Source organism: Anolis sagrei, chromosome 2, assembly GCF_037176765.1.
Source record: "Anolis sagrei isolate rAnoSag1 chromosome 2, rAnoSag1.mat, whole genome shotgun sequence".
Lineage (NCBI taxonomy): Eukaryota > Metazoa > Chordata > Lepidosauria > Squamata > Dactyloidae > Anolis > Anolis sagrei.
This window is the reverse complement of record NC_090022.1, coordinates 37,642,138-37,668,174: the sequence shown is the minus strand read 5'-3', so window position 1 is coordinate 37,668,174 and position 26,037 is coordinate 37,642,138. Positions and strand designations below refer to the sequence as shown.

Below are 26,037 nucleotides of genomic sequence, written 5' to 3'. Positions count from 1 at the left end.
GTCCAGGATGGGGGAAATAACTCTTGTCTATTTGAGGCACGTGTGAATGTTGCAATTGGCCACCTTGATTAGCATTTGATGGCCTAGCAGTTTCAAGATCTGGCTTCTTAGTGCTAACCTCTGAGGATGTGAAATTTCAGGAAAGAATGCTTCTGGAACATGTCCATGCAGCCTGGAAAACTCACAACAACCCAATGATTCAGACCATGAAAGCCTTCGGCAATACATTAGACGTAGTGCAATTCCAATAATGTTTTATTTTTTTTTATTTCAATAGTCCATTTAAAGTTCCAATTGCTGCTAATGGCCCTTTCTTTGTCTTGCCACTTTTGGCACTACAATACTGCTGCCATGCTGTATGTGATATAAACACGGTGCCACCAGTATTTTGAAGGCTTAAAAAATAGGAATGCCAAGTAGTTCTCATGTGGAACTTGAAAAGTGAAGGGAATTCAGCAGGGGGCAGTTATAATGTGTAAGAGTTTCACTTTTACCTTGCACTGCATCAATCATTAAAGGATTCAGTGGCAGGTTATGCAGGCCTAATTGGCTGATTTACAAGAAGAATCACCTTTTTCAAAAGAGGGTTGCAGTTCATTTGCAGCGTGAAATTAGAAACAAAATTTTCCCACATGCTGGAGTTCCCACTTTATGGTAAATTAGCTCTAATCTTTGTTCTGGCTAATGTGGTTGAACACCAGTGATTCGGAAATCAAAGGTGTATCTTACAGAACATAAACTCCATAAACTTTTAAAGAAATCTTCACAAGAGGTTCCAGAATATGGTATTATCATCATCACCATAGCCATCATTGTCGCCATCACCATCATCATCATGATTTTTATACTTTTCCCCAGATTGGGTATTTATTGTATCAGAAGTGAACTGAGGGTACAGTTGTCATGTATTTAAAAAACACAAAATTTAAAAAACTTGACATTATACTAAATGTTCTTTGACCAGTAGCTGACCATTTGGAGTACCCCTGGTGTTGCTATAAGAAGGTTCTCTATTGTACATATCGCAAGGCTCAGAATGTATTGTAATAGGTGGTCTGTAGTTTTCTCTTCTCCACACTCACTTTGTGGCCCCATTTCTTAGGGTTGGCTCTGCATCTCATGGTGCCCGAGTGCAGTCTGTTTAGCACCTTCCAAGTCTCCCAGTCTTCTGTGTGCCCAGGGGGAGTCTCTCATTCGGTATCAGCCATGGCTTGAGAATCTGGGTTTTTGCCTGCCATTTTTGGAGTCTTGCTTGCTGAGATGTTCCTGCAAGTATCTCTGTAGATCTTAGAAAAGTATTTCTTCATTTAAGACATTTGTATATTGGCTGAATAGAGGATGGGTCCTTTCATTGTTGGCTGCTACTTCCCAGCGGATGTCAGGTGGTGCAATACTAGCTAAACAGTATATTTCCTCCAGTGGTGTAGAATGTGACTTGTCTCATTAAGAGCTACAACCACTGTTTTAGCGTGGTGAGATGTGTTTCACACTTGTCATGTGTACTCAGCAGCAGAGTAGCAAAGCGCAAGGGCAGATTGGGTACAAATATACAAATGTACCCAGATTGGATACAAATGTACAAAAAGTCAACTTTAAAATGTATTTATTTATCATATCAGGAGCTAACCAAAACAGTTGTATTGCATTAAAAACAAACAAACAAACAAAACACAAAGTTTGAAGACTTGGTATTCTATTAAATGTCCTTTGATCAGTATCTGGCCACTTGGAGTGCCTCTGGTGTTGCTGTAAGAAGGTCCTCCATTGTGCATGTGGCAGGGCTCAGGTCGCAATGCAGCAGGTGGTCTGTGGTTTGCTCTTCTCCACACTCGCATGTCATGGATTCTACTTTGTAGTCCCATTTCTTAAGGTTGGCTCTGCATCTTGTGGTTCCAGAGTGCAGTCTGTTCAAACTGTAAAATAAAATCCAGGTGTTAAAAATATTAAAACAATTTGTAACATACAACTTTTAGTGAAAAAAAGTTTAAAGCATTTCAGTTTGCAACAATTCAGCAATAGCTTAAAAGTCCTCAAAAATCGTCAATTCTAAAAGGCTTTTGGAATTTAAAAGTACTCCTATCAATAAAAGGACAGTAAGGAAAAGGCAATTCTATTTTTTCACAATATAATAAAATGAGCTTTTAAAATGTAACACAAATTTTCTTTTTAATTGCCCATTGGGATTAACTGAAAGAAGAATGACCACTGTGAATGACAGGCTGTCACTTATTCACACTGAGTTCATAATTAGTTTAAGAATCAATGAAGTGCTTTCTAAAAATATCCTTTTGTTTTAGGTTATCTTCATTAAATATATCTTTGTAACATTTAATGTGCTATAGAAGTTGATGATGATATCAAGAACTGTCAATATGACATTATTTTTTAATTTTATAGCAGGCCTCCATAATTTGGTACACTACAATCTTGAGTAGAGGTCAGATTAGTGTTTTATTTTTGTTGAATGTTTTGTTGAAAGAGTGATGGTCAAACACTTGAGTGATTATTGACTACGAGGGCTGGGGAATCGAGTGAGTTGTAGTCCTTCTCTTCTGAGATCTGCTTGGGGAGCAGTTTTGCCTGGTGGGTCTTGAGGTTATGAAAGGTGAATTGAGATAAGTTTCCTTGCTTGCATATAGTGATAATAAGGAATTGAAATGTATTGTTGGTGGTAAATTTTCAGGCCAAATTAAAGAATGTAATTTTCCATCCACTCACTAAATTGGTGGAACCAACATAGATGCACACAGAGATCAAGGTGGGGAACAAAAATAGATTAAAATGCAACACACAGCAACACAAAGCGTCAGTTAAAAACAAATTGCTTCCCAGAGCTGTGGTGGTGCCGGCTGAACTGCTGACCTGGAAGTTGGCAGTTTGAATCTGCGAGATCGGGTGAGCTCCCATCTGCCAGACCCAGCTCTCATGTGGGGACATGAGAGAAGCCTTTTGTATTAGATTATTTATTTACTATTTACTATAAATAGTAAATAAATAAATAAGCCTCCCACAGTATAGTAACCCATCCAGGCGTCCCTTGGGCAGCGTCTCTGCAGACAGCCAGTTCTCTCACACCAGAAGCGACTTGCAGTTTCTCAAGTCACTTCTGACTTAATAAAAAAAATATCAGTTTAAAGCATCAATGTAAAAGTTCATGTAAGAGTGATAAAAACATTCAGAACTACCAGACCGTACAGTGTGTTAATTTAGCTATATTTTATGGTACCATGAGGATAAGATTCTGCATTCATTCTGAAACACCATCTTTTCAGACAGTGAAGCTGATAAAAACTGGAGTCCACAACATCTGTAGAGTCACAGGTTTTTGGGTTCCATCAAAAGAATATAGTGTCTAGAGAGCCAGGGAAGTAATACTGTCCCTCTATTTGGCTTTGGTCAGACCTCAGGTGGAATACTGTGTCCATTTCTGAGCACAATTCAAGAGGGATATTGACAAATCTGGAATGTGTCCAGAGTGACTAAAATGATCAAGGCTCTGGAGACCAGGCCCTGTGAGGAGTGTCTTAAAGAACTGGGTCTGTTTAGCCCACAGAAGAGAAGGTTGAGAGGAGACATGATAGTTATGTATAAATATGTGAAAGGGTGTCATAAGGAAGGGGAAGCAGGCTTGTTTTCTGCTATCATGGAGACAAGAACTCAGAGTAGTGGGTTCAAGTTATAGGATGAGATTCCACTTGAACATTAGGAAGAACTTCCTGACTGTAAGAGCTGTTTAGTAGGAACACTCTGCCTCGGAGTGTGATGGGAGCTCCTTCTTTGGAGGCTTTTAAACAGAGGCTGGATGGCCATCTGTTGGGAGTGCTTTGATATTCCTTTTCCTGCATGGCAGGGCGTTTGACTGAATGATCCATGTGGTTCCTTCCAAATTTATAATTTTATGATTCTAGCTTCCTTAACCCTGACATAAACCATTTTCAGTAGCTTCCCTGTAAAAACCACACCATTTCAACCAGATTCAAAATAAAATATTGCAGTGTTTCATTCATTCAGCTGACCTTCCTAAACATATGCTAAAAGCAAAATACCAGTTTCCCAAAACAACATATTTTAGAGGTAGATAGATAACAAATTAGTTCTGCTTTCCTTTGTGAGCTCTAATCTTGCTTAACATGTATCTTATCACATGTAAAGCTAATCTTGTGCAGAGATTTTGCAAGATCTGGTTCGATAAGTGCGCTGCAGTTCTGAGCTTCTCAAGGTGACCATGAAAGATGTAAAAATGACACCTTTCATGGATGATAGGTTTATTGGTTGATCTTAGTTGTGAGTTACTTAACTGAACTTCCGTGATAAAGGAAAGGGACAGATACTTTGAACTATTAATGGGCCAGAGATATCATGTCCAAATACCACTGGAGGAGACAGAAGGATGACTTACATAAGTCCTTCCCAACTTGGTAACCTTCAGATGAGTTGAATGCAACTCTAACCCACTGAGATTCATTATGGCCTAAGCTGGCTATGTGTGAAGGGTGTGTGTGCAGTTGAGCACATCTGAAGGGTACCAGGTTGGCTTGTGTTTGTTCCAACACACCAGTTCTTAAATCTTTGAAACAAAAATCAACATTCTGTTGATATATTCGGATATTCTTCTCAGAAAGTCTCAGAAAGCATCTTAACTTGCATAAATCTGATTTCTTGAAAAGAAACTTAGTTTTCTATATCTACTCAGTTGTATTTCAAACTAACTTGGGGTCCTGGTGGTGCCAGGGTTATTTGAGAAAGGCATTGTTTGTCTGTGCTCCCAGTTTAATTTAGATCCAATGTCAGCTGGGTTCAGGGGGTGCAGGTGAACTAAATCTCCCATATGCAAGTCCCACCATCCATGGTCCATCCTCCTCCAAACTTCACCAGGATGTAGAGTGGGTCATGGGGGCTTTGTATGCCAAGTTCAATCATGATCAGTCATTGGTGTGGGTCGTAGTGGTCTCAGGAAGTGAGTGAAGGTATTGCATTACATGGTCCATCGTCCCACAAACCACATCAGGATGTAGACCCCAGTTGCAAAGATTGCTGCTAAAGAAAGGAATAATCACATTGATATTGCCTTAGTTTAACTTGGCCTCACCCTTAATAGAGGTACTTTAGATATTTCTACTACATCACCTATAACCCACATGACTTAGGAGGTGTCTGTGCACAATGCTGGCTCTTCAGCTTAGAAATGGAGATGAGCACCACCTGGACATGACTGGACTTAATGTCAGGGGAAACCTTTACCTTTTATGGCTATGGGACTAACTCCATTACTGAGTCCACTGCTGACTCCACATGGCTAAAAATAGTCTATAGAGGCAACTGACCATACATATAAAGTGTGTATGTGGTGGGGGCGATGTTTTGACAGTACTCAGTAGCCATTCTGGCTAGAGGATTCAAGGGTCAGTGGTCCCCAAAAGGTAACATTGCCAATTTGTCTGAGAACATTTTCAGGCTATTTGTATTGAGTTTTAGTATCACTGACCTCATAATGAATGACTGGAAGAGTGCAGCTCAATTGCCTGTAACATATTACAAGACAGCAAAGTAGAATTCTAAGACGAATGTGCCATGGTCTAACTTGCAAAGGAATCTTGTAGCACCTTTGAGACTGACTACAAGAAAGACGTCCATAGCATCTGCTTCTGTAGACTAAATTTACTTTCTCAAATGCATGGAGCAAAGTGCATAGGAGCAAACCTTTATAAGATGATCAGGTATGTGAATAATAGCCATAGAAGTGTAGAATTTGTAGGTGTGGTGGTGAGGTAACAATTTCCATTTTAGAATGGTTTTGGGGATAAAGACAGAAGGGAAGATGTTAGTTAAAACCAAGATGAGTAGATAACCATATGAATGGTGGAAAGAATGCAGCATGACTGTGGCTGGGAACCAAAAAGGTGATGTGAAAAAACTGGCCAAGAGAGCTCACATCAGGCTGGAGGGTTAAATAACATTAGGGATGTAGTTGCTGGGATTTATAGTTCATCTACAATCAAAGAGCATTCTGAACCCCAACAAAAATAGAATTGGGCCAGCACAGAACAATCATGACCAACAGAAAATGCTGTGTTTTCTGATGGTCTTTGGCGATCCCTCAGACACCCCCCTCATGACCCCCCCCCGGGTTCCCGACCCCCAGGTTGAGAAACGCTGTCCTAAGACATCATGACATTATTGTATGTATGTATGTGTGTGTGTGTGTGTGTGGGGGGGGGACTAAACTAGATTGGTATACTGCTGTTGGATACTGTATGCAATTGGTTTGTATTGAACCATGTATCATAAATATAGCACAAAATATTATCTCAGTTCTCTTCCTATTAGGAGCTAAGGAAACCTTTCTATGGTCTTCAGTGGGCACTGGATTAAGCCCAATGATCTTTTCTTTCAGTGCTCAGTTAAAGAAATGCCCAAGAGATAGCAGTATCTGTGCTATCAATATTCAATGTCTGGCCTCCTGCAGTTAAGACCCACGGAAAAATCAATGTTCCAGTGAGCCATAATTTTTGAAAGCACCCGTGTCACATTATCCATTGTTGCCCTGTCTGGTATTGGTAAACCAGAAATAGGTAAAGAGCTGCGGGAACCCTTTTCTGAATGTATTTTTAGCCACTTAACTAAGGAAAAAAATTGGATGAGATTGGGTTAATCTTTTAAATGCAATTATTTATTGATCGGGCTTTGAATCATCACACTGGTACAAATGCCCCGTTCGCCTCTTAGCTGTGTTTTGCTTTCAGTCAGTGAATTATAGAAAATGAAGAGTGACATTAAACAAACCATCTTCACGAATGATTATCAAACTGCAAAAAGATGAAGAAAGGGTGGAAATTGGTGTCAGCTTTCTCCCATTCAGAAGATGCAGAGATTTAAAATAGTGTTTAAGTTTCAGAGTGATGAGATAGAGCATTCTGCGAAATGAACAAGCATTCTGTGTCATTTAGAAGGAAATTGCAGGAGTCGTTCATCCCTTAACTAATTAGGAAAGACTTGAGTTGGGAGCAGGATGAAAGTGGAAACACCCGTTGTCATTTAAACCCATGATTTAGCTCTTTCCCCTCACTGACAGCACCCATCTTTACTGCATAATGTTTCCCCAATTGCCGATGAACAATACTTGCTACCTTGTGAAGGTAATAACGTACTAAACTAGGTGTTTTGAGACCAGTCCAGAAATAGGAAGATACATACATTTCCCATATGCATGTATCTTCCCAAACCCAAATTCACCTCTCTTTCTGAACAATCCAAGAATAGATATGCTTTAGAGCAACTGCTTTCTCCCTTCTGGAATGAGGTCAATGTTTTGGAGTTGCCAATTGCCTGGTAGTTACGTAGTTGACAGGAAGGGCATGAGGATATTTTTCAGTATGTTGTTAAATCTGTTATTAAGGAGGGGAAAATATGTCAGTTTTGCTTCTTTGCAGAACTGTTTTGATTGCTCTCTTAGCTTTTTTTTTTTTTGAAGCCATATTTTTGAAATTGTAATGCTAGGATCAGATGAATGGCGGGATAAGACATTACATAATACAATGTCTACTATTTCCACAAAATTCTTGTTCTTCATCTTTTAAAAAGTAATAAAAATAATAGTAATAATACTCTATTTATAGGTCACCCTATCTCCCTGGGGGGACTCAGGGCAGCTTCCAAAAAAAAAAAAGGCAAACATTCAATGCCTTGGTGGTAAACAAATACATGAATCTCAGACAGTACAAGGTAACATCATTGTAAACCTGTAAATTACAAAACAAAAAGTAAAATTAATAAATTAAATCACATAATTATATAAATATAAGCTCCATAAAAATAAATGCCACCAAAATGCATAAATAGATACAAATAATTTAATAATTTAATATGATTTATAGCAGCCTACAGGAGATATTGAGCCCTGACAGCTGCATGTTGCTTCATGGCTAGGGGAAGCCATGGTGTTCCTGATACTGAAGGCACACCTTTCCTTAAACAGCACAAAACAGCTTGCCCAGCTTTGATTAAGTTAGTGCCAAACTCTTGGATTGCAACTCAGGTTCAATTCCCTGCTCAGCCATTAAACCCACTGGATGACAATAGGTGAGTCACACATTCAGCCCAAGTAAACCTTGTGATAGGTTCTTTTTAGAGTCACTGTAAATTGGAAATGACTTCTTAGCACCACCAGAAGTTGGAAGGCATTCAGCAATGACAACAGATTACACATTTTCCCAAAAAGCACATTTACTTGTGAAATCAATGCTATATACTATTGGCAGAATGCATTAGCAAAATTCTGGCTAAGATAGACAAGTACAGAGATCATTCCAGATATTGAGATCTAAACTTCTTACTTTTTATGCAGTGCAGAAGATGGAACACATAGTTCGCCATTACGTGTTTAGAGAGTGTGTTGTACTGTTGGTGGCTATAAGAACTCATGCATGTCACTTTTATGATGTATGCATTATGTGTACTTTTTCTATAGAAGTATAATTGCTGCTGCTGATTTATTGTAAAGGTGATTCCTATTATAATTTTAGCACATGGATGTCATCAGTGATATGCAGAGTCGATGGTGTGATGACTTTTACTTACAAAAATCAGAATTCTGTTCATATTATGTTTTGACTTAAAACTAAGCTGATCAATACCACACCGAGACGAGTTTCTGTGTCTGTCATTTTTTTTCTTTCACATTCACAATCTCAAATAGCCATGAGGGCTTGGTTAGTCATGCTGGATTAAGACATTGCAGGCTAGATTATCTCTTTTTGGCCTTTTTGTTTTGTTTATATTAGCAATGCTGGTATGATGTTTTCTTTGGTAGAGGATGAAAATCTACATACTGCCGATAGCAAGGAGCAGCCTTTGGACCCCGAGAGCAGGGAGCACATGCCTTGGCAAAACAGAATCTGGGTTTCTAGAGTTATACTTATATGCACTAAAGTGTTAAGTTCCAGTTCCCACTCACATGCGCAAAGAATTTCTCATCTTGAAGGGAATCCTTCCTACCAGTCTCTATTTTGAAACCTTTCTACTTTGTGTGCATTTTCTCTCTACTTCTTGTGCATGTCTACTTCCTTTTATCTTGTTGCATAGGAGCCTTTGCTCATCGCCACAAAGGTGATGGCCAGGAATTCTGGGAGTTGGAGGGCCTAAACAGCTGGAGAGCCACAGGTTGAAGAGGCCTGCTTAGTCCAATACACAAACCACAACATTGCGCAGGCTCTTAATAATATCTATATTTTTCAAGTCTATATTGAGCCAAACCTTCTATGTACAGTCGCCCATCTCACAATATCTCAATCTTCAAGCTGTCTTTGTATTGGCTGATCTATTCCATCTCTAATATCTTTCCTGGCCCTTATCTAATATGTTTTGAAGTAATCTAAATACTTTTGTTCTGGGAAAATGCACATCAGTTTTGGGACTTCTTCCTAGGCCGTCTGTCAACTCTATACAAATATATTGCTTTTCTTTTCCAAATCCACTTTCTTTGCTTAATGTACATTTCTTGTATCAAAGGAAATCCTCTCCTATTTACCTCCAAATGGCATGCTGGGTTGCCCCATCTTGCTTTTGGTGCTCTCTAGCTTTCCCAGCCCACATTCAGGACCCCCAGACCTTAGGAGGGAGATGAGATCTTGACTGCAAAAGCAATTTGTTTGCTCCTTTCTTACTTTACTTCAAATGGGGAAGTAAAATGGTAATGCAGGTGGATGCCTTCAGCTGGCACTTTGAAGGCTATCTCACCTTTGCCATGTTCTCTTGCAGTATTCGTTCCACAATGAAGGAATTTTGGGTCAACCTGCTTTGTTCTGTTTTGTTACTGAAATCCCCAGACATGTTTCATGGGGATTCAGTCTAGGATGACTAGGACAAGTTGGCTCACAAGCAATTGTAGTATCTTCCAACTCTATGATTCTATGGTACTAACAATGTCAAGGGAAATGCCTGCTGAGAGGAGTGACAGTTAGAAGAAGGCAATGAATATTCTTTTCTTTATATAAGACTGAACCAATAGGCTTATCAAAAGTGGGAAAGAGTATAGGCATACTTAATCTGGAGGAAACAACATATCTAAAAGAGTGGATATGAAAGCTCATCTCCAGTAATGGAATCTCCCTGGTTTGCAGCCTCAAGAGGTGTGAAACTTTGATTTCCATGGAACATCTCAGAACCATTTAACTCTCTTTACCTGAATACATGTACTCTCTGCTTTATGGTTTTCACATAAATTTCCACTGAATCAGATTTTATTTTTTATTTGTCGTGTCAGGACAACCAGTCAAATTATATTACATTTCTAACAGAACAAAGCAAACAAACAGACAAAATACAAAATTTGTGAGTTTGGTAGTTGATTAAATGTCCTTTGACCAGTATCTGGCCACTTGGAGTGCTTCTGGTGTTGCTGCAAGAAGGTCCTCCCTTGTGCATGTGGCAGGGCTCAGGTTGCATTGCAGCAGGTGGTCTGTGGTTTGCTCCTCTCCACACTTGCATGTCGTGGATTCAACTTTGTAGCCCCATTTCTGAAGGTTGGCTCTGCATCTCGTAGTGCTAGAGCTCAGTCTGTTCAGAGCCTTCCAAGTCGCCCAGTCTTCTGTGTGCCCAGGGGGGAGTCTCTCATTTGGTATCAGCAATTGGTTGAGGTTCTGGGTTTGAGCATGCCACTTTTGGAATCTCGCTTGCTGAGGTGTTCCAGCGAGTGTGTCTGTAGATCTTTGACTGAATCAGATTGCTAAGGCTTGTAATCATTGAAATATAGAGTAAGAAAAGATCACAAGGGCCATCCAGTGAAATCCTCTGACATATAGAAATAAACAACAATTTCAGTCCCAACACATGGTCATGTTATTGTCTTCTACTCATTTTCCTTAAGTAGCTGCTTTGCATGTATCCTCTGACCATTGCGGCCTCTTTGTGCTCTTCCAAGTCTATTTTTCCTGTAGCAAATTAATCAGGAAATGTAAGCATGGCCTTACTGAGTGTGTCATTTATCTTTGCTAAAGGAATGTTTATGTTTTGTATTCTTTTTAAAAATAAAGACAAATATACACACAAGAGGAAGCCTGCATCTTTCTCTGCTTTGGTCTAAAAAGATGATAAAAGGCACAATTCCACATCCTGTTGGGTTGGAAGGTCTTTCAGTTTCTTTTACATGCAGTGGTCTGCCCTCATCCTCATAAAGGATGCAAAGTGTGGTGTAGTGGTTGGAGTGTTGGGCTAGAACTGTGGGAGACCAGGGGGCTTAGACAAGAAACTCACTGGAAGATCTTGAATTGGATGGCCCTTGTCATCTCTTCCTACTTTATGAATCTATGAAGTCATACTTGTTCATCCTTAGAGGAAAAGAATGCCAAACTCTGAAGAAACAATTCCAAGAAGAGCCTAGGGTAGGATAGGGTTGTCAAAAATCAGAGTTGTCTTGAAGGTACATAATTACAACAAAATTATATTTGATTCTCTGTTTGATACTCTTAATCACCACCACATAAAATTATTAAATAGGTGAAGTTTGCTTTGCAGAGAAGGTAAATGTGTTAAACTGATTTAAAACCATAATGCACCTATGGTCAATGGCATGGTGGTGACCAATCAGTTCGCATGATGTGTCTGTTGACTAGTGTCCCAACTTTAGCTGGAACAGTTCTTTTCCCCATCCCTACTTCCCTTTCTTACTTGAATGGTTTACTATACAAATTGCCTTCAACTTTATAGCTGGGGTAGATGGGTGACATTTCTTATCTGCACAACAAACTGCTGTGCATATAAACTTCCCTCTGAGGCCCCTTCCAAACAGCAGAATGAAGTCCCACATTTTCTGCTTTGAACTGGAATATATGTCAGTGTGAACTCAGATAACCCAGTTCAAAGCAGATATTGTTGGATTTTCTGCCTTGATATTCTGGGTTATATGATGTGTGGAAGGGCCCTGAGATGTCTTTTTCAACTTTGCACCACTCATTTTCTCCATTTGAACACACACTTTATGGTTGCTTTTAAAAAGCTATAAATAGCAATGTTATTTTTTTCTCCTCTCTATTGTATTTTCCTTTCCCTCTTTCATTGAAGGAAGTAATGAATTGTAAGCAGAACCTGTGGGAGTGTAAGAGCTGCTAGACATGGATGCTTTCCTATACAAAGCTTTATTCTCTGTTATATATACCCATGCAAAGTTGCTAAGGCTGTGGTCTCTACACCACTGGTTTCCAGCCTTGGGCCTCCAGGTATTGTTGGATTTCAATTCTCAGAAGCTGAGAGTTGTAATTCAACAACATTTGGATGAGGACTATTGCTCCAAACCTGGAAGGTGCATATGCACTGTAGAATTAATTGAGCTTTACACCACTTTAACTGCTATGGCTCAATTCTATAGAATCATAGGAGTTGGGTTCTTGTCCAGGCCCATATGGGGAGCTACAGTCTTTCTGATAGTCCAGACTCAAGCTCTGTAATTTATTTATTTATTTATTTATTTATTTATTTATTTATTAAAAACATTTATATTCCGCCCTTCTCACCCCGAAGGGGACTCAGGATGGAGCACAGCATATACACAGCAAACATTAAATGCCGGGACACAGATTCACATACAATACACAAACATTAAAAAACATATATCAAAATATTAAAATACACCATTTAAAACTGTCCTAGTCATCCGTGTCAAATCATTGGCCTGGTTATCTTTCCTATTGCTGCTTTATTGCCCTGTCCTGAAAGCTTGGTTTCACAGCCAAGTTTTTACCATCCTTCTAAAGGACGGGGGGGGGGGGGTCAACCTGATCTCACCAGGGAGTTCCATAGCCGGGGAGCAATCACCGAGAAGGCCCTGTCTCTCATCCCCACCAATCGTGCCTATGACTATGGCGGGACAGAAAGCAGGGCCTCCCTGGAGGATCTTAATCTCTGCGATGATTCATAGGGGGAGATGCATTCGGACAGGTATTTTAAGGGCCCTTCCACACAGCCATATAACCCAGAATATCAAGGCAGAAAATCCCACAATATCTTCTTTGAACTGGGTTATCAAAGTCAGCACTGCCATATATTCTAGTTCAAAGAGGATAATGTGGGATTTTATTTAGCTGTTTGGAAGGGGCCTAAGATGCTGAACCCGGTTCAGCATTAGAAAGGAGCAAAAAGGAAGACTGTCTATGCTCCAAACTTGCAGTGTTGTTGAAAACCCATGCTTCTCCAGGGCATGTGCCCTGTAGAGGAGCATTGATTAGTCAGGATTCCAGATAGACATGTTTTTAGCGGAAGTACAAGAGCTTTCATGAGTATGGATAGCTTCCATATATTTCCTTACTCCAGTGCAAAATGAAGTTTTGAAATATGCTTTTGAGGAGAGCTGACTAGCTGTGACAGATTGAAAGGCTCCTAGCCGAGAGTGGAATGTGATGTCACAGAAAGGGCACTTCATAAGGATCTATTTCTGCTCTGCCATTTTTGAAAATGGCTGGTGAAAACCTGTGGTGTCTCAGCTGGACCCTTAAGTGCTACAAGTATTTGCTTCTACCTTCTATATGCCTGAATTCTTGACCTTGGGGGAATTTATATACCTGTCACTCTGAACACTGCTTTGATAGTTTTCTCTGCCTCACTTTAAGATATAAAGAGTTGTCTTATACTGAGTCAAATCCCCAGTTCACCCTCTTTAAAGTTGTCTATCCAGGTTGGCAAAGGCTCTACAAAGATCTGGGATGTTGTCATTGAAAATGGGTTTAGAATTGTAGTGATGCTCTTACATTAATATCCTTTCTATGTCACTTGATGCTATGTGTTTCTGACATTGGTGGCTGTCATGGAAGTAAAGGGAATTTGACACATTCACCTGGTTTCAGGGCTGGACTCAAATATTTTGTTGCTCAATGTGAGAGGGTTACTGGCTAGATTGCCAGTTGAAGTAGCAGGGATCAATACCCATTGGTTACTTGCTTCTTTGAGGTAGATGCCTGACACATTCAGCAGATAATCTAAAAGAAGACTGTACAAACACACTCTGATATGTGGATTAGGGATCTTGACTTTACAGGGTTATGCAGGGTTCCTGATGGCACAAAGGAGACAAATTTGCACTGAAAGCATAGAAACGAGGAAGAAGAACTAGTGAGACTGGGGACAGAGCCAGCAGTTGTGGCTTCAGTGAACCCATGAAGAAAGAAGCTCTGGACAGGGTTGATATCATAGATCTTTCTGATCCAATAATTCTATTGGCAGGAATGTAGATATGTAGAGCCACTCAGATGTAGTTTGATGGTATTCACCCATGTGCACTCAATGCAGGCTCGTGAGACATAGGTATCTGTATGGCCAGCAGTGTGTGTGTTAAAGAAAGAGGGAGGGAGGGAGGGAGGGAGGGAGGGAGGGAGAGAAGTCAAAGTCACCAGAGCTGATGGAGGCATTACAGATGCTATTTATTTACAGGAAATTCAGGACTCTGAATAGACACAGACCACTTTGAGGTGTCACAGTGTCTTAAGCTCCATTTTATACTATTGTATTATTTATAACTACTCTTATATCATAAGATGTAGGGGGTAGGGAACAAGCTTTGGCATATTCTACGAGGATTATCTAGAAAGTAACGTTACAAGGCACATAGCTCATGTGGGGAATTTTCATGAGGGCATTTGGTATCACTGCCATGTAGTGGGAAGTCAGTGGAAGAGAACAAGCAATGCCAGTCATCAGTAGCTCATTGATTGGTGTTGTGGTGAAAGCTAGAGATGAGCATCCTTATTCTGTTTCGCTCCAAACGTGAAGAATGCAATGTAATATGCTACCTAAAGGATATGAACGCCACTGTGATTCATCACGAAATCATTTAAGTTTATGGAGAGGACATAATGTCAAAACAGCATGTGACAAAATGGCTATGGAATATATTGTGAGACCATGAAGAAACTTCAGAAAGCCATCCAAAACAAATCTTGTGGGATGTTGACAGCGGGAGTCTGTCTCCTTCATGACAATACACATCTGCACGCCACTCATTCAACACAAGAGTTGTTGACTTCATTTGGTTGGGGTGTTTTAAGCCACATCCCTGATCTTGCAACCAGTGTCTACCATCTGTTCACTAAATTGAAGGAACACCTGCATGGAAAACACTTTTCCGATGATGATGAGATGAAAATCGAAGTGACAAACTGGCTGAATAAGGCAGAGGAAAACTTCTGTGACACAGGCATCCAGAACTCATCCCACAGATGACAAAATGTATTGAACTGAATGGTGATTATGTGAAAAAATCATGCAGTACCTATGCTACCCGGAGCCCCCGGTGGCGCAGTGGTTTAAAGCACTGAGCTGCTGAGCTTGTTGATCGAAAGGTCGCAGGTTCGATTCCGGGGAGCGGCGTGAGCTTCCGCTGTCAGCCCTAGCTTCTGCCAACCTAGCAGTTCGAAAACATGCAAAATGTGAGTAGATCAATAGGTACCGCTCCGGCGGGAAGGTAACGGCGCTCCTTGCAGTCATGCCGGCCACGTGACCTTGGAGGTGTCTACGGACAACGCTGGCTCTTCGGCTTAGAAATGGAGATGAGCACCACACCCCAGAGTCAGACATGACTGGACTTAATGTCAGGGGACTACCTTTACCTTTTACCTATGCTACAATTCATGTAAGTTTTATTAAAATGTATTCGTCCTTTGTATTTTTTTTAAATCTTGTAACCTTACTTTCATAATTGCTGTGCACCTGTTATTTTGGAATCTGCAGATCCTTTTCTTGGCATTGTGTGACTGATTTTGTTTTGATGGAGATCTGCCAGAAGGAAAAATGCTCTTGGTGTATACTTAGGTTGTAAAGGTGGGCCTGCTGCTCACCTATGGCTGAATGTATTTCTATTGAAAATGAAAGAGGGATATAACTGCTAAGAGGAAAGGAAGCAAGTTTTCAGGGATTGCACCCTTTTTAGGCACAACCCATGAAAGACAAAGTGCATTGTGTCTCCTCTGGTCCAAGCAGGGAAGGGCTGTGGGTTCGCACCTTTGTGGGTGACTAGGATTCAATGATGAGACTGACTGCAGTCTTTGAAAGCAAGTAGGAAAGAGGATGAATTGGAAGCACCGGTGACATTGGCACATTAATATGATTAATGACACAGCTTAATTTGCATGGATGATTCATCTGTACACAAAAGAGAATTCTCAAATTAGTGGCTTTGCAGAAAGACAAGTGACTTTGAAAGGATTTGTTTGAAAAGGACAAGTAAGAAAGAAGGAAGCCTCTTTTTTTTAAAAAAATGCTGGGCATTCTGTCAGATGTAAGATGTAATGAGATTATGACCCAAATTGGAGATCTTTAATATCTTTTAACTCTATACATTATGTATGCACAGGGCTGTTAGCTGCTTTCACTCCCAGAAGTCAGGGATGACTTAATTTGATGCTTAAGACAGGGATAAATTTCATTTAGGCCTTCTCTGATTACTTTAAAAATACAGGCTGAAACGATAATGAAGTGCCCAAGTCAGACAAACATCACTGATAAAACTCCATGGCTGGACGGAGAAATATCTTTCATTAGACCACAAGAGGGCCTCCTTGCTACATGAAACTCTCAAAGTCACACTTCGCCTTTCCTGCAAAATTTCTGCTGGCATATATTGTATCCAAGTGCAGTCATTTTGTGTTCTGTTAGATATTTGTTTAAGGCAATTCTATGCCCTGGAGTAGAATGAGCCAGCAATGATTGCAGAGGTTTATATTTATTCATTGTCTCTGGAAAATTTACCTGTGATGCATTAAAATAAACCAGATATCTGGATGACGTGGAGCCGTTTTCAAACTGGCTTCTGCCCAATGTACTAGATCCCATCTCCTATCATTCCCAGTAGTTTGCAATTGGTAGGCAGTGTAGCTCATCAAATAATGAGTGCTAAAGAACTTAAGCATTCTTAGAGTGGTGTTTTCTCAGGTTTTAAAATAGCATTTTTATTCACGTTCTTCCCACTTTTATGGGGGTTCTGGACCCCTAACCCCAGTGAATGTGGAGGGCTGACGGTATTTCTGTTTTCTAGACAGACCATCTTACATTTCCTTTCACTACCCATGTCTCTTTCCTATAGCAGAAAGCCTTTCTCTTTCTTCAAGGATTGCAGGATTCTTTGTGGGATTCTTCTGCTAGTGATATTGAGGATTGAACCGTAGACCTTTGATATGCGAAGCAAGTGCTTCCAACATTCCTCACTGTTTGAATTCTTTGCTGTTCTGATGTCATCCTTCACCTCCGGTTTTGTGACAAAAAAGCCCGAGTTTTTCATTGCATGCTCTGGCATAGTGGCCACCCACTTTTACTTTTGTTAAGAAGATTTTACTGATGTGCTGTCCTCTTCGGGAGTTTTGATTTTGACAGGGTTGATGTCATTTAAACCAATCTCTTTAAATCACGGTTTAAATCACTCTGCTGAATGACTCAGTTTTAATTATTTAAATTGTAGTTTAAAATTACTAGCAAGGAAGATTATATCTAATCTCCATTTAGCTGAAAGTAATTATTGTTTAATATACCCTTAATCCATATTCAGATTTGAAGATTTTATTAAAAAGTAGATACACACCTAAGCAGCAATTCCAAATTATATTTAGATTAATTTTCCAGTTAATCAAAAGCTGGAACTTCTTGCATTTGTGTCCAGACTCTTCCACCTTTTCCAGATTTACCCCATCTCCCATGGATCTCCATCCATTTTGGCACTTAGAAAGAAGTGAAGCCTTGCTAGTGAGGAAAGTAAAAACATTGTTGTAAGGGGTTTGTAATACATTTGTGGCTTCCTAGCCATGAATGAAAAAACAATTGCATGACATCATCCTAAACTGACTGCAAACAAAACTGCAGCTTGTGGTGATGCAGATGTTTTTAGGACTGCTGAATGTGTGTTCAATGAACTTTCAAAGTCTTTTTAGCCATGAAGCAATCTCAAACCACTTCTGCCACGACTTTGGTCAGTGATGTCTTGATTATGGGCATGTTGTGAGTGTTCCTGTCCTCTTAAGTTCTCCATTAAAAATAATCTCAGGACACAGGCAGTTTTGATACATTTGTTAACAGCAATGTATGGAGTTGGAAGATAACCAGATCGAACTTGTATGTCAGAGGTTCCCAAACCTATTTGGCCTACAGGAGCAGGGTGAGAGGAACAGGAGAGACAAACATGGGTGTTTGTGTGGACGTTTGGCAGAGAAGTTTGGTGAGAGGGGCTCAGATTTCTGTGCCATTTTTCACTAAATTTCCTACTTAATTGCTGATAAAGATGGATGGTAAGTGAACCATGTAATCACCTACAACCATTGTTTGTTGTCTTGCCAGAGGATGTGGATAATTGCAGCAAGTGCACATTAGAAGGTCCAGCAGCTTGAGACCCAGGTATCCACATTCCAACATATTAAGGAGGAAGATGTTGTCTTGGATCTATCAGTGCAGACTGTCTTGCAGGAGAATCACACAGAAGATCTCTCTGAGGGGGAAGATGTTACTCCCCAAACATAGGAGGTGGACAGGACACTTGGAGGAATTTTACCTATAGGAGTAGAATGACCAGGAATCATTCTGTAAATTTGGAGATACAAAATCAATTCGAAGTTTTCTCCCACATCAATGAGGATGCAGAACAAGAAGAAGTGCAATAAAGTGTGTCCCTAGGGAATGTGCAAATGCCCCTGGAAGAGTCAGAACATGGAGTGGCTCTTGCCAAATCTCCAAGATGTGTGACGGTGGCAAGTGACTCTTTCGGTCTCACTAGACTTATGGGTGCATTCGTTTAAAAATATATGGGAGAGGTTCTACTTATTAGTTGCTCACAGGTCCCAAAAACTCTTCCTAAGGAGGTTGTTATGCATTCTTACACTTTATCCCATGCCCTCGTTGCATGGTTACAGCTCTGTGCCTTTCCCATTCCCTGGCCCAATTGTTTAAAGCCTGTCCATGTTTACATTAGCTATTATTTAGTTATATGACAACTATAACAGCAATATAAACAATAAATAAAACAATAGATTAAAAACAGTTAAAACATAATCATAATCATTGATGGATTTGGCTGTTTTATTCTGAGTTTTATGTTGTTGTTACATGCTTATATATTTTATTCAATTGTATTTTATATTGTGCTTTATGGCCTGTTTTAGGCACCTTGTGCCTTTTGTAAGCCACCTGGAGTTCCTTCAGGTAGATGATGGTGGGATACAAAACTAAAGTTGTTGTTGTTGCTATTATTATGATTATGATTATTATTATATTGGGGAACTCCTTACTATCTTTTGACAAACAGGTAAAATCCTTATTAATCTAGTAGGCCTTTGAGAAACAGGACTTCAATGATGTGTGGGCCTTTTGTTGTTCACAATGGTTTGTGTTTTTACTTGGTTTTAATTCTGATATGATTTCATTGCTTTTCAACTATTGTAAGCTGTGAGTGTTAAGTTACTTGTTAACTCTTGTAAGCTGCCTTGAATCCCAAGCTGGTGGGAAATAATAATAATAGAAAATAATTAGAAGTTTTGTAATAGGCATTCACAAATCTATCTTTTACCCATGCTCCTCTTTTTCTAATAGTGTTGTTAAAAAAGTGATTCAAATTCAATGTGGGCTCTTTTTTCCTTTTAAAGAATCTTTGATTTATCCCAACTCTGTTTTGAAGCAAAATATCACTTTAGAGAACCTTCTTGTGAAGAAGACAGAGTAATGTTGCAGCTTTAGAAACCTCTTTTAAGGATCCAACCCACCCCTTCTAACCCAGAAACATAATGGTAAAGGAGCAATATCTGTTGGAGTGTGACTGCTATGAATTCCCAACTATGCACAGGCTATTAATGTGTAAACTGTTTATATATATCACAGAAAGGTCATACAGCTCCAGTGACCTGTGACCCAGGTCTAATGGTTTGAAGTTCCTGAAAGTAGATTTCTATTGAACATTGGAAGGAACTTCTTGACAGTAAGAAAAGTTTGGCATGGAACCAATATCCTAGAGAGGTGTTAGGGTCTCCTTTTGCGTACCTTTTGAGAAATTGGCTGGACAGCTACTTGCTGGGGATGCTTTAGATGGAAATCCTGCATTGAACAAGAAGATAGACTTGGTGGCCCATAGGATTCCTTCCAGATTTATTAGTCTGTGACTTTATGACCTCATTTGATGGAAAGCACACAACCTTTGACTTTCTCACCACCTGGAGAATTGGGCTGCACATAACAGTCTTGGACTTACTCTATCAACAACCTCACAGGAACATATAATCATGTCACAGCAATGGAAGGTGTCTCGAAAGAGGATAGAAGGTGAATTCTACTGTCCTTGTGTGATCCTGTATTTCATTTATAAAATGTGTTTTATTTGAAATGATGGCATGATTGCTGGTATGTTATGGTTATATGATAAGACGCATTAGTTACAAGTCCAATAATGGTTATTCTTTCCTTTCCCTTTTACTGTTCATTGTACATTAAAATTAGGGCCAAAGACCAATTAAAAAAAAGGCAGCCCAGTTTCAACAAAAAAGTAGATCAGAAATAGGGATAATTGGCCCTTTAGGGAATTACTGCTAAATATCCATTACAGTTTGCATTTGTTTAGCCCATTAGAAAGGGCAAACTCTCTTGGACAGCAGGTTACGTTCAGAATTTGGTAAGTATAATTTGCCTTTAACATCATCTCTTGCTTGCCTTGATGCTTTAAAAATTTACCTGATCAGCAGCAGTTTGAGGTATTTTTTTCTGTGTTCAGATTCCGAGTGTGTCAAAACTCTTTAGCCATTACAGAGGAGAACAGAATATGTAATATTCAGCATCTATTTATCTGTATCTCATAAACTCTGCTTTAATAGCCCTCATTCTATTACACTTAAAAATACTTCTATGTTTAGTTGCTTCATAATTTAATGTGACATGTAAGCATATCTTAAATGCAAGAGAGAGAGAGAATAAGGGGTAAAGCTCTTCCTTTTACAGACTGGGAGAAGCTGGGGAACCATTCACAATTAAATCCACATTCATAAATTCCTTAATTGGTGTAGTCATCATCTTTAATTGCTCATTATGAAGGATACCATAAAATGCACTGGGAGTAAATTGTTAGCAGATGATATTATAGGGGGCTATAAAATGCATTTTGTAATGTGTAAATATTGATGGGGGAGAAAGAACATTTAGCTGAATGGAATAATGTGATTTAGGAAGTGATTGTAATCAAAAATTAGACTGCAGCTCTTCTGCTGTGCATGTAAGCTGTTTCTTTGGAGTGTTGTCGTTTAATCTCTCTGTTGGCTTTGGGGAATGAGTTTGCCCGTTTAAGGATTGACTGTGAATCTGTTCCACACCTGAATGCTAATGGTCTTCTGTGAATATGGTATAAATGCAAGCAGAAAAAGGAGGACCTTCCCACAGCCGTTAAGTAGTGACTGGCTAGAATGAGATTAGTATAATCTAAATCAGTGGCTCTCAACCTTCCTAATGCAGTGACCTCTTAACACAGTTCCTCATGTTGTGGTGACCCCACCCCCCCCAACCTTAAAATTATTTTCGTTGCTACTTCATAACTGTAATTTTGCTACTGTTGTGAATTGTAATGTAAATATCTGATATGCAGGATGTTTTCCATTCACTGGATCAAATTTGGCACAAACACCTGATATGCCCTAATTTGAATACTTATGGAGTTGAAGGGGGGGGGGGGTTCAGAGTCAAGCCAGTCACTTTAAGGATACCATCCAGGCCTGTAGCTGGGGGGGAGGGGGTTAGGGGTTCAACACCCCCCCCCCCAAATTTTCAGGTTAAAAAAAACCTGGTTTACTCATGAATTTTAACTGGTTAACCAAATCCCCATGCTAAGTCTATGAGACACAAAAAAATAAGAGTCCCTCCAGAACTGCAAGCACTATCTCAAGCAAATATTGACAATTTATCCACACTGTAATTATTTGCAGCAATAGCCAATGTAGTGAAGCAACCAAGTTGGAGTGGGGGAGGGGGGGAGTGTTGAATGCTCTTATTAAGGAGGCCAGATCTGGTGGAGTTGGTTGACAGGGGCGGAGCTGCAGGCTATTGAAGGCTGCTCTGCCCCCTGCTGTGCTCTTTGCTTCAGCATGAGCTAGGAGGCAGGTTTCAACCCCCCCCCATGAAATTTTCAAATCCCCCCCCCCAAATTTTCAACCCCTCCCGAATTTTTTTCTGGCTATGGCCCTGATACCATCCATCCATCTTGTCCTTGGTCGGCCCTTCTTCCTTTTTCCTCCCATTTTCCCCAGCCTCATTGTCTTCTCCAAGCTTTCCTGTCTTCTTATTATGTGACCATACTTCATCTTTACCTCTAATATCTTTCCCTCCAGTGAGCAGTTAGGCTTTATTTCCTGAAGTATGGACTGGTTGGATCTTCTCGCTGTCCTCTGCTCCTCCCCAGTAGCATTTTGACCATCTTCCGGCCTGGGAGTCCTATTTTTCGATGGCATACTGTCATATCTCTGGTTGTACTGATCCTTTTAGTTTTCATGGCAATAATACTGGGGTGGGTTGCCATTGCCTTCCCCATGGAGCGTGTTTGGTCTGACTTCTCTTCCATGACCGTCCCGTATTGAGTGTCCCTTCACCGTTTCACTCATGGCATCATTGAGATGCTCAAGCTCCAGCATCATGACAAGGTAGTGATCTTTTGCTGGAGGAACATGCCCATACAGGCCGGAAAACTCATAGCAACCCAACAGTGGTAGATGTTGCAGTGGACCTTTCTTATTGCTCTACCACTTAAGTAAGATTCATCAGTTGCAGGGAAACTGCTTCACAAGTAACTGTGGAATAGGAATGAGAAGTAGTGGAGCAGGCACTACCAAACTTGTTCCCTTTCTATTTTTCATTTTCTAAACCTTAACATCAAATACTTCCCTTCTTTCTTTTCTTCTGCTTCTCTGCTGTTGAGTTTACAGCTGTTGGTATGTGCTTGACATGTATAAAAATAGCACTATTGAACTTAAGTTGGAATAGCTGCAGAATACTCATTCTTCAACCTTTGTAGCATTGGTTTACGCATGTCTTCCTACAGTCAGTGGTGTCTGTTGGCTTTCAGTTTAGTAGGGCAGTGAAGTCAGTTCAAATTTGTCTAACTTGAAAGGCATTCTGGGAGGAATTCGGAAAAAAAACAGAAAAGTAGAGGTAGGGTGGAAAGTAATGCATATATGAAGTATTTATTTATCATGTCAAAAGTGAATTAAGAATACAGTTGATAGCCATTTTGAGTGTCTCTGGTGTCATTGTAAGAAGCTCCTCCATTATGCATGTGGCAGGGCTCAATCAGTGTATAAAGTATACTTTCGGAGAGTAAAAGATCTAAAAGAGAGGACAGTTCAAAGTGAGGGCAAGGGCCACTGTAGTGAAACCTTGCCTGCTACTGTGTTCTTGCATAATGCTGCAGATGGCACTGTGTAACAATGATATCAAGGAGGAGGTCTTTTTTAAACAGCTTCTTTATGAGCCTTAAGTAATGGCTTTCCAATCTGATTTCTTCCACAGGACTTGGATGTGGATGAAAATGTAGAAGGTGAAGAAATGCTGGTGCATATGTTCAAATGGGCATTTGGATGTACTGCAGAAGATGTACACTGACAGAACCCTTTGGCTACAGTAAAAACCTGGAAAAATTGTCAAGGTAAGGCAAATGCTCCCTCCCTTTAAGAAGTAATAGTGATTTCTGGGATGGCTAACAGGGAATATTAGTTAATTTTATTTGCTGCCAGGAAATTGCAAATCCATGCTTCTAACGCATTATTATTCAGTTCTAATTGCCTCCTTCCAAAGAATCAAGAATCTTACTTTCTCTGAGTTAACTTTTGACTTCTCTTAACATTGATTAAAAAAAAACAGCAACAGAAAGGTGCCAGTGTTTACACTTGATTGAAATTTTCAAATAGAATTCTCAAACTCTTTCTCCAAATGCAGATGCTGAGCCTTGCTGTCAATATCTGCCATGAATTCCTCCGTTACTGTTTTCGTGCCTTCCAAGCACTAACATAGGACTGAATCAAGCCATCTTTGAATTTCCTCAGCTCCTAGAAATACCCAGTTTGGTGACCAGTTGCTAGTGCTGCTGAGTGCATTGACACCACTGCCAATGGACATGAGGCCCAGAGCTGGGAAATAATATGTTAAAACATAAATTTGTTAACCTCTGTTGCATAACTTTACACTGGCAGAGTTACGTCCTTTACACAATATACAATCATGTTAAAGACCTGCAAAAATGCCTAATAGGACACTACAAAAGATCTCAGGTTGACCAGTGCAGGATTCAACTATAGTATAGAACCATAGAAACATAGAGTTGGAAGCGACCACTAGGGCCATCCAGTCCAAACCTCTGTCATGCAGGAATCATAGTACTCCTGACAGATGGCCATCCAGCTTTGATTTTAAGCCCATCAGTTAAGGAGCACCATGCAAGATGTCCTGTAGTGCAGTGGTGGCTTCCATTGCTGCAAGCAAGCACCGTGGAAGGTGGGGATACTTCTCCATCTGGGAGCAAGGCACTACCAGGGCTTCCAGTGTCCTGTGGCTCTCCCCTTGTCCCACTTTTATTGTGCAAAGGCAGCCTATCCCACAGTGTGCCATAAAGTTGTGCTTTTACAACTGTTCTGTAACTCTCTCTCTCTCACACACATACACACACGCACAAACACAATGCACTACTTTTGCACTGCTATGGCAATGCCCCTCAACACTACAGTTTTAAAAGCACATTCATAAGTTCGTTTGTGATGCCATAGATTCCCAACAGATTCAGCCATAGATTCAGCCATAGAGTTTTGCATGAAATCTGTCAAAGTATTCTTAGATAGTCACACTTCTGGTTTCCCCATAGATTTATCGAAATACTTTGAAAATGCATTGTTTAACCGTTAAATGCCAAAGACTTTTTGTGAGCAACAGTTAATAGCACTTTGTGGTTTTATTTCATATGTTGTTGGCTATTTTTATTCATTTTAAGTTATTTTTTTTCCGAAAAAATTGTGATTTGGCCCCTCAAATCTGTAGTTGCCCTGTGCCTGGGGTAGCAGTAGGTACATTTTAGTAAAAGATACCACTCTGCAAATGCTCTGAGGTGGCCACATGTTCATTATAACCCTTAACATTTCGACACTTAAGCCTGACAGTGTATGTGTATATGTATGCCTTCTTTTTTACTACTGCTCAGGGTACGGATATACTGGACCCGTTATATGAAGAAAGAGCAAAGTCAAAATCATTTTTAAGGATTCATATAATTTCTGTTATGAAGCCATTTCTGAAAACATTGTGGCATTTTAGAGACAGTCCCAAATGACATGGGGAACGAAACCCACTTTTATCTTCTCAAATAGAAATAGTTACAAAGCCTGGCATAGAAGAAATCTAGACCTTTGTCTATTAATTAGATAGGCCAATTTTAGGTATGTGATAGGGCTATTTAAACACCAATATATCAACATGAGAGCAAACACTTAAAGGAAAATTGGATAAAAATGTTCCACAGATGGTATACCACCCCTAAGAAATTGTCTCTCATAAATAAAAACTCTTCTGATAAATGTTGGAAAGGTTGTCACCGGATAGGTACCTTTTATCATATGTGGTGGACATGCAAAGAAATAGGGAAATATTGGTCGATGGTGCACGAAGAAACACAAAAAATCCTGGAGAGAGTATTCAAGAAGAAACCAGAATATTATCTATTAGGTTTTACGTATTTAGAACTACAACTAGATGAAAAAGAAGATAAATTATTTACTTATATTACGACGGCAGCGAGAATATCTTTGGCAAAACTTTGGAAACAGGATAGTATCCCTACCATTGAAGAATGGTTAGGGAAGGTCAGAGAAATAAGAGAAATGGACGAACTAACTTTTTTCTTGAAAAAAAAAACCGGGAATCTGATAAAGAGGACAGATTGGATTCTCTATGATAACTATGAGAAAGAAAGAAGCAAATAAGAGGAACATTTTAATGTAGAAACAATGGAAACACTGTTGGAGATACAACACCTGATGAGGAGATGGAAGTCAACTCTTTTTTTAATTTTTA

The 26,037-nt window shown here is 39.8% G+C and overlaps 1 protein-coding gene across 1 annotated transcript in view; it reads left to right on the top strand.

Moving 5' to 3' along the window:
- TAFA4 (TAFA chemokine like family member 4) overlaps positions 1-26,037 on the top strand; it is a 161,103-nt gene that overhangs the window by 36,296 nt on the left and 98,770 nt on the right. Inside the window, exon 2 of the mRNA XM_060766393.2 lies at positions 23,491-23,626. Coding sequence (XP_060622376.1) covers positions 23,547-23,626 — 80 coding nt within the window. The 5' untranslated portion in view covers positions 23,491-23,546. The remainder of the gene's footprint in view (positions 1-23,490; positions 23,627-26,037) is intronic.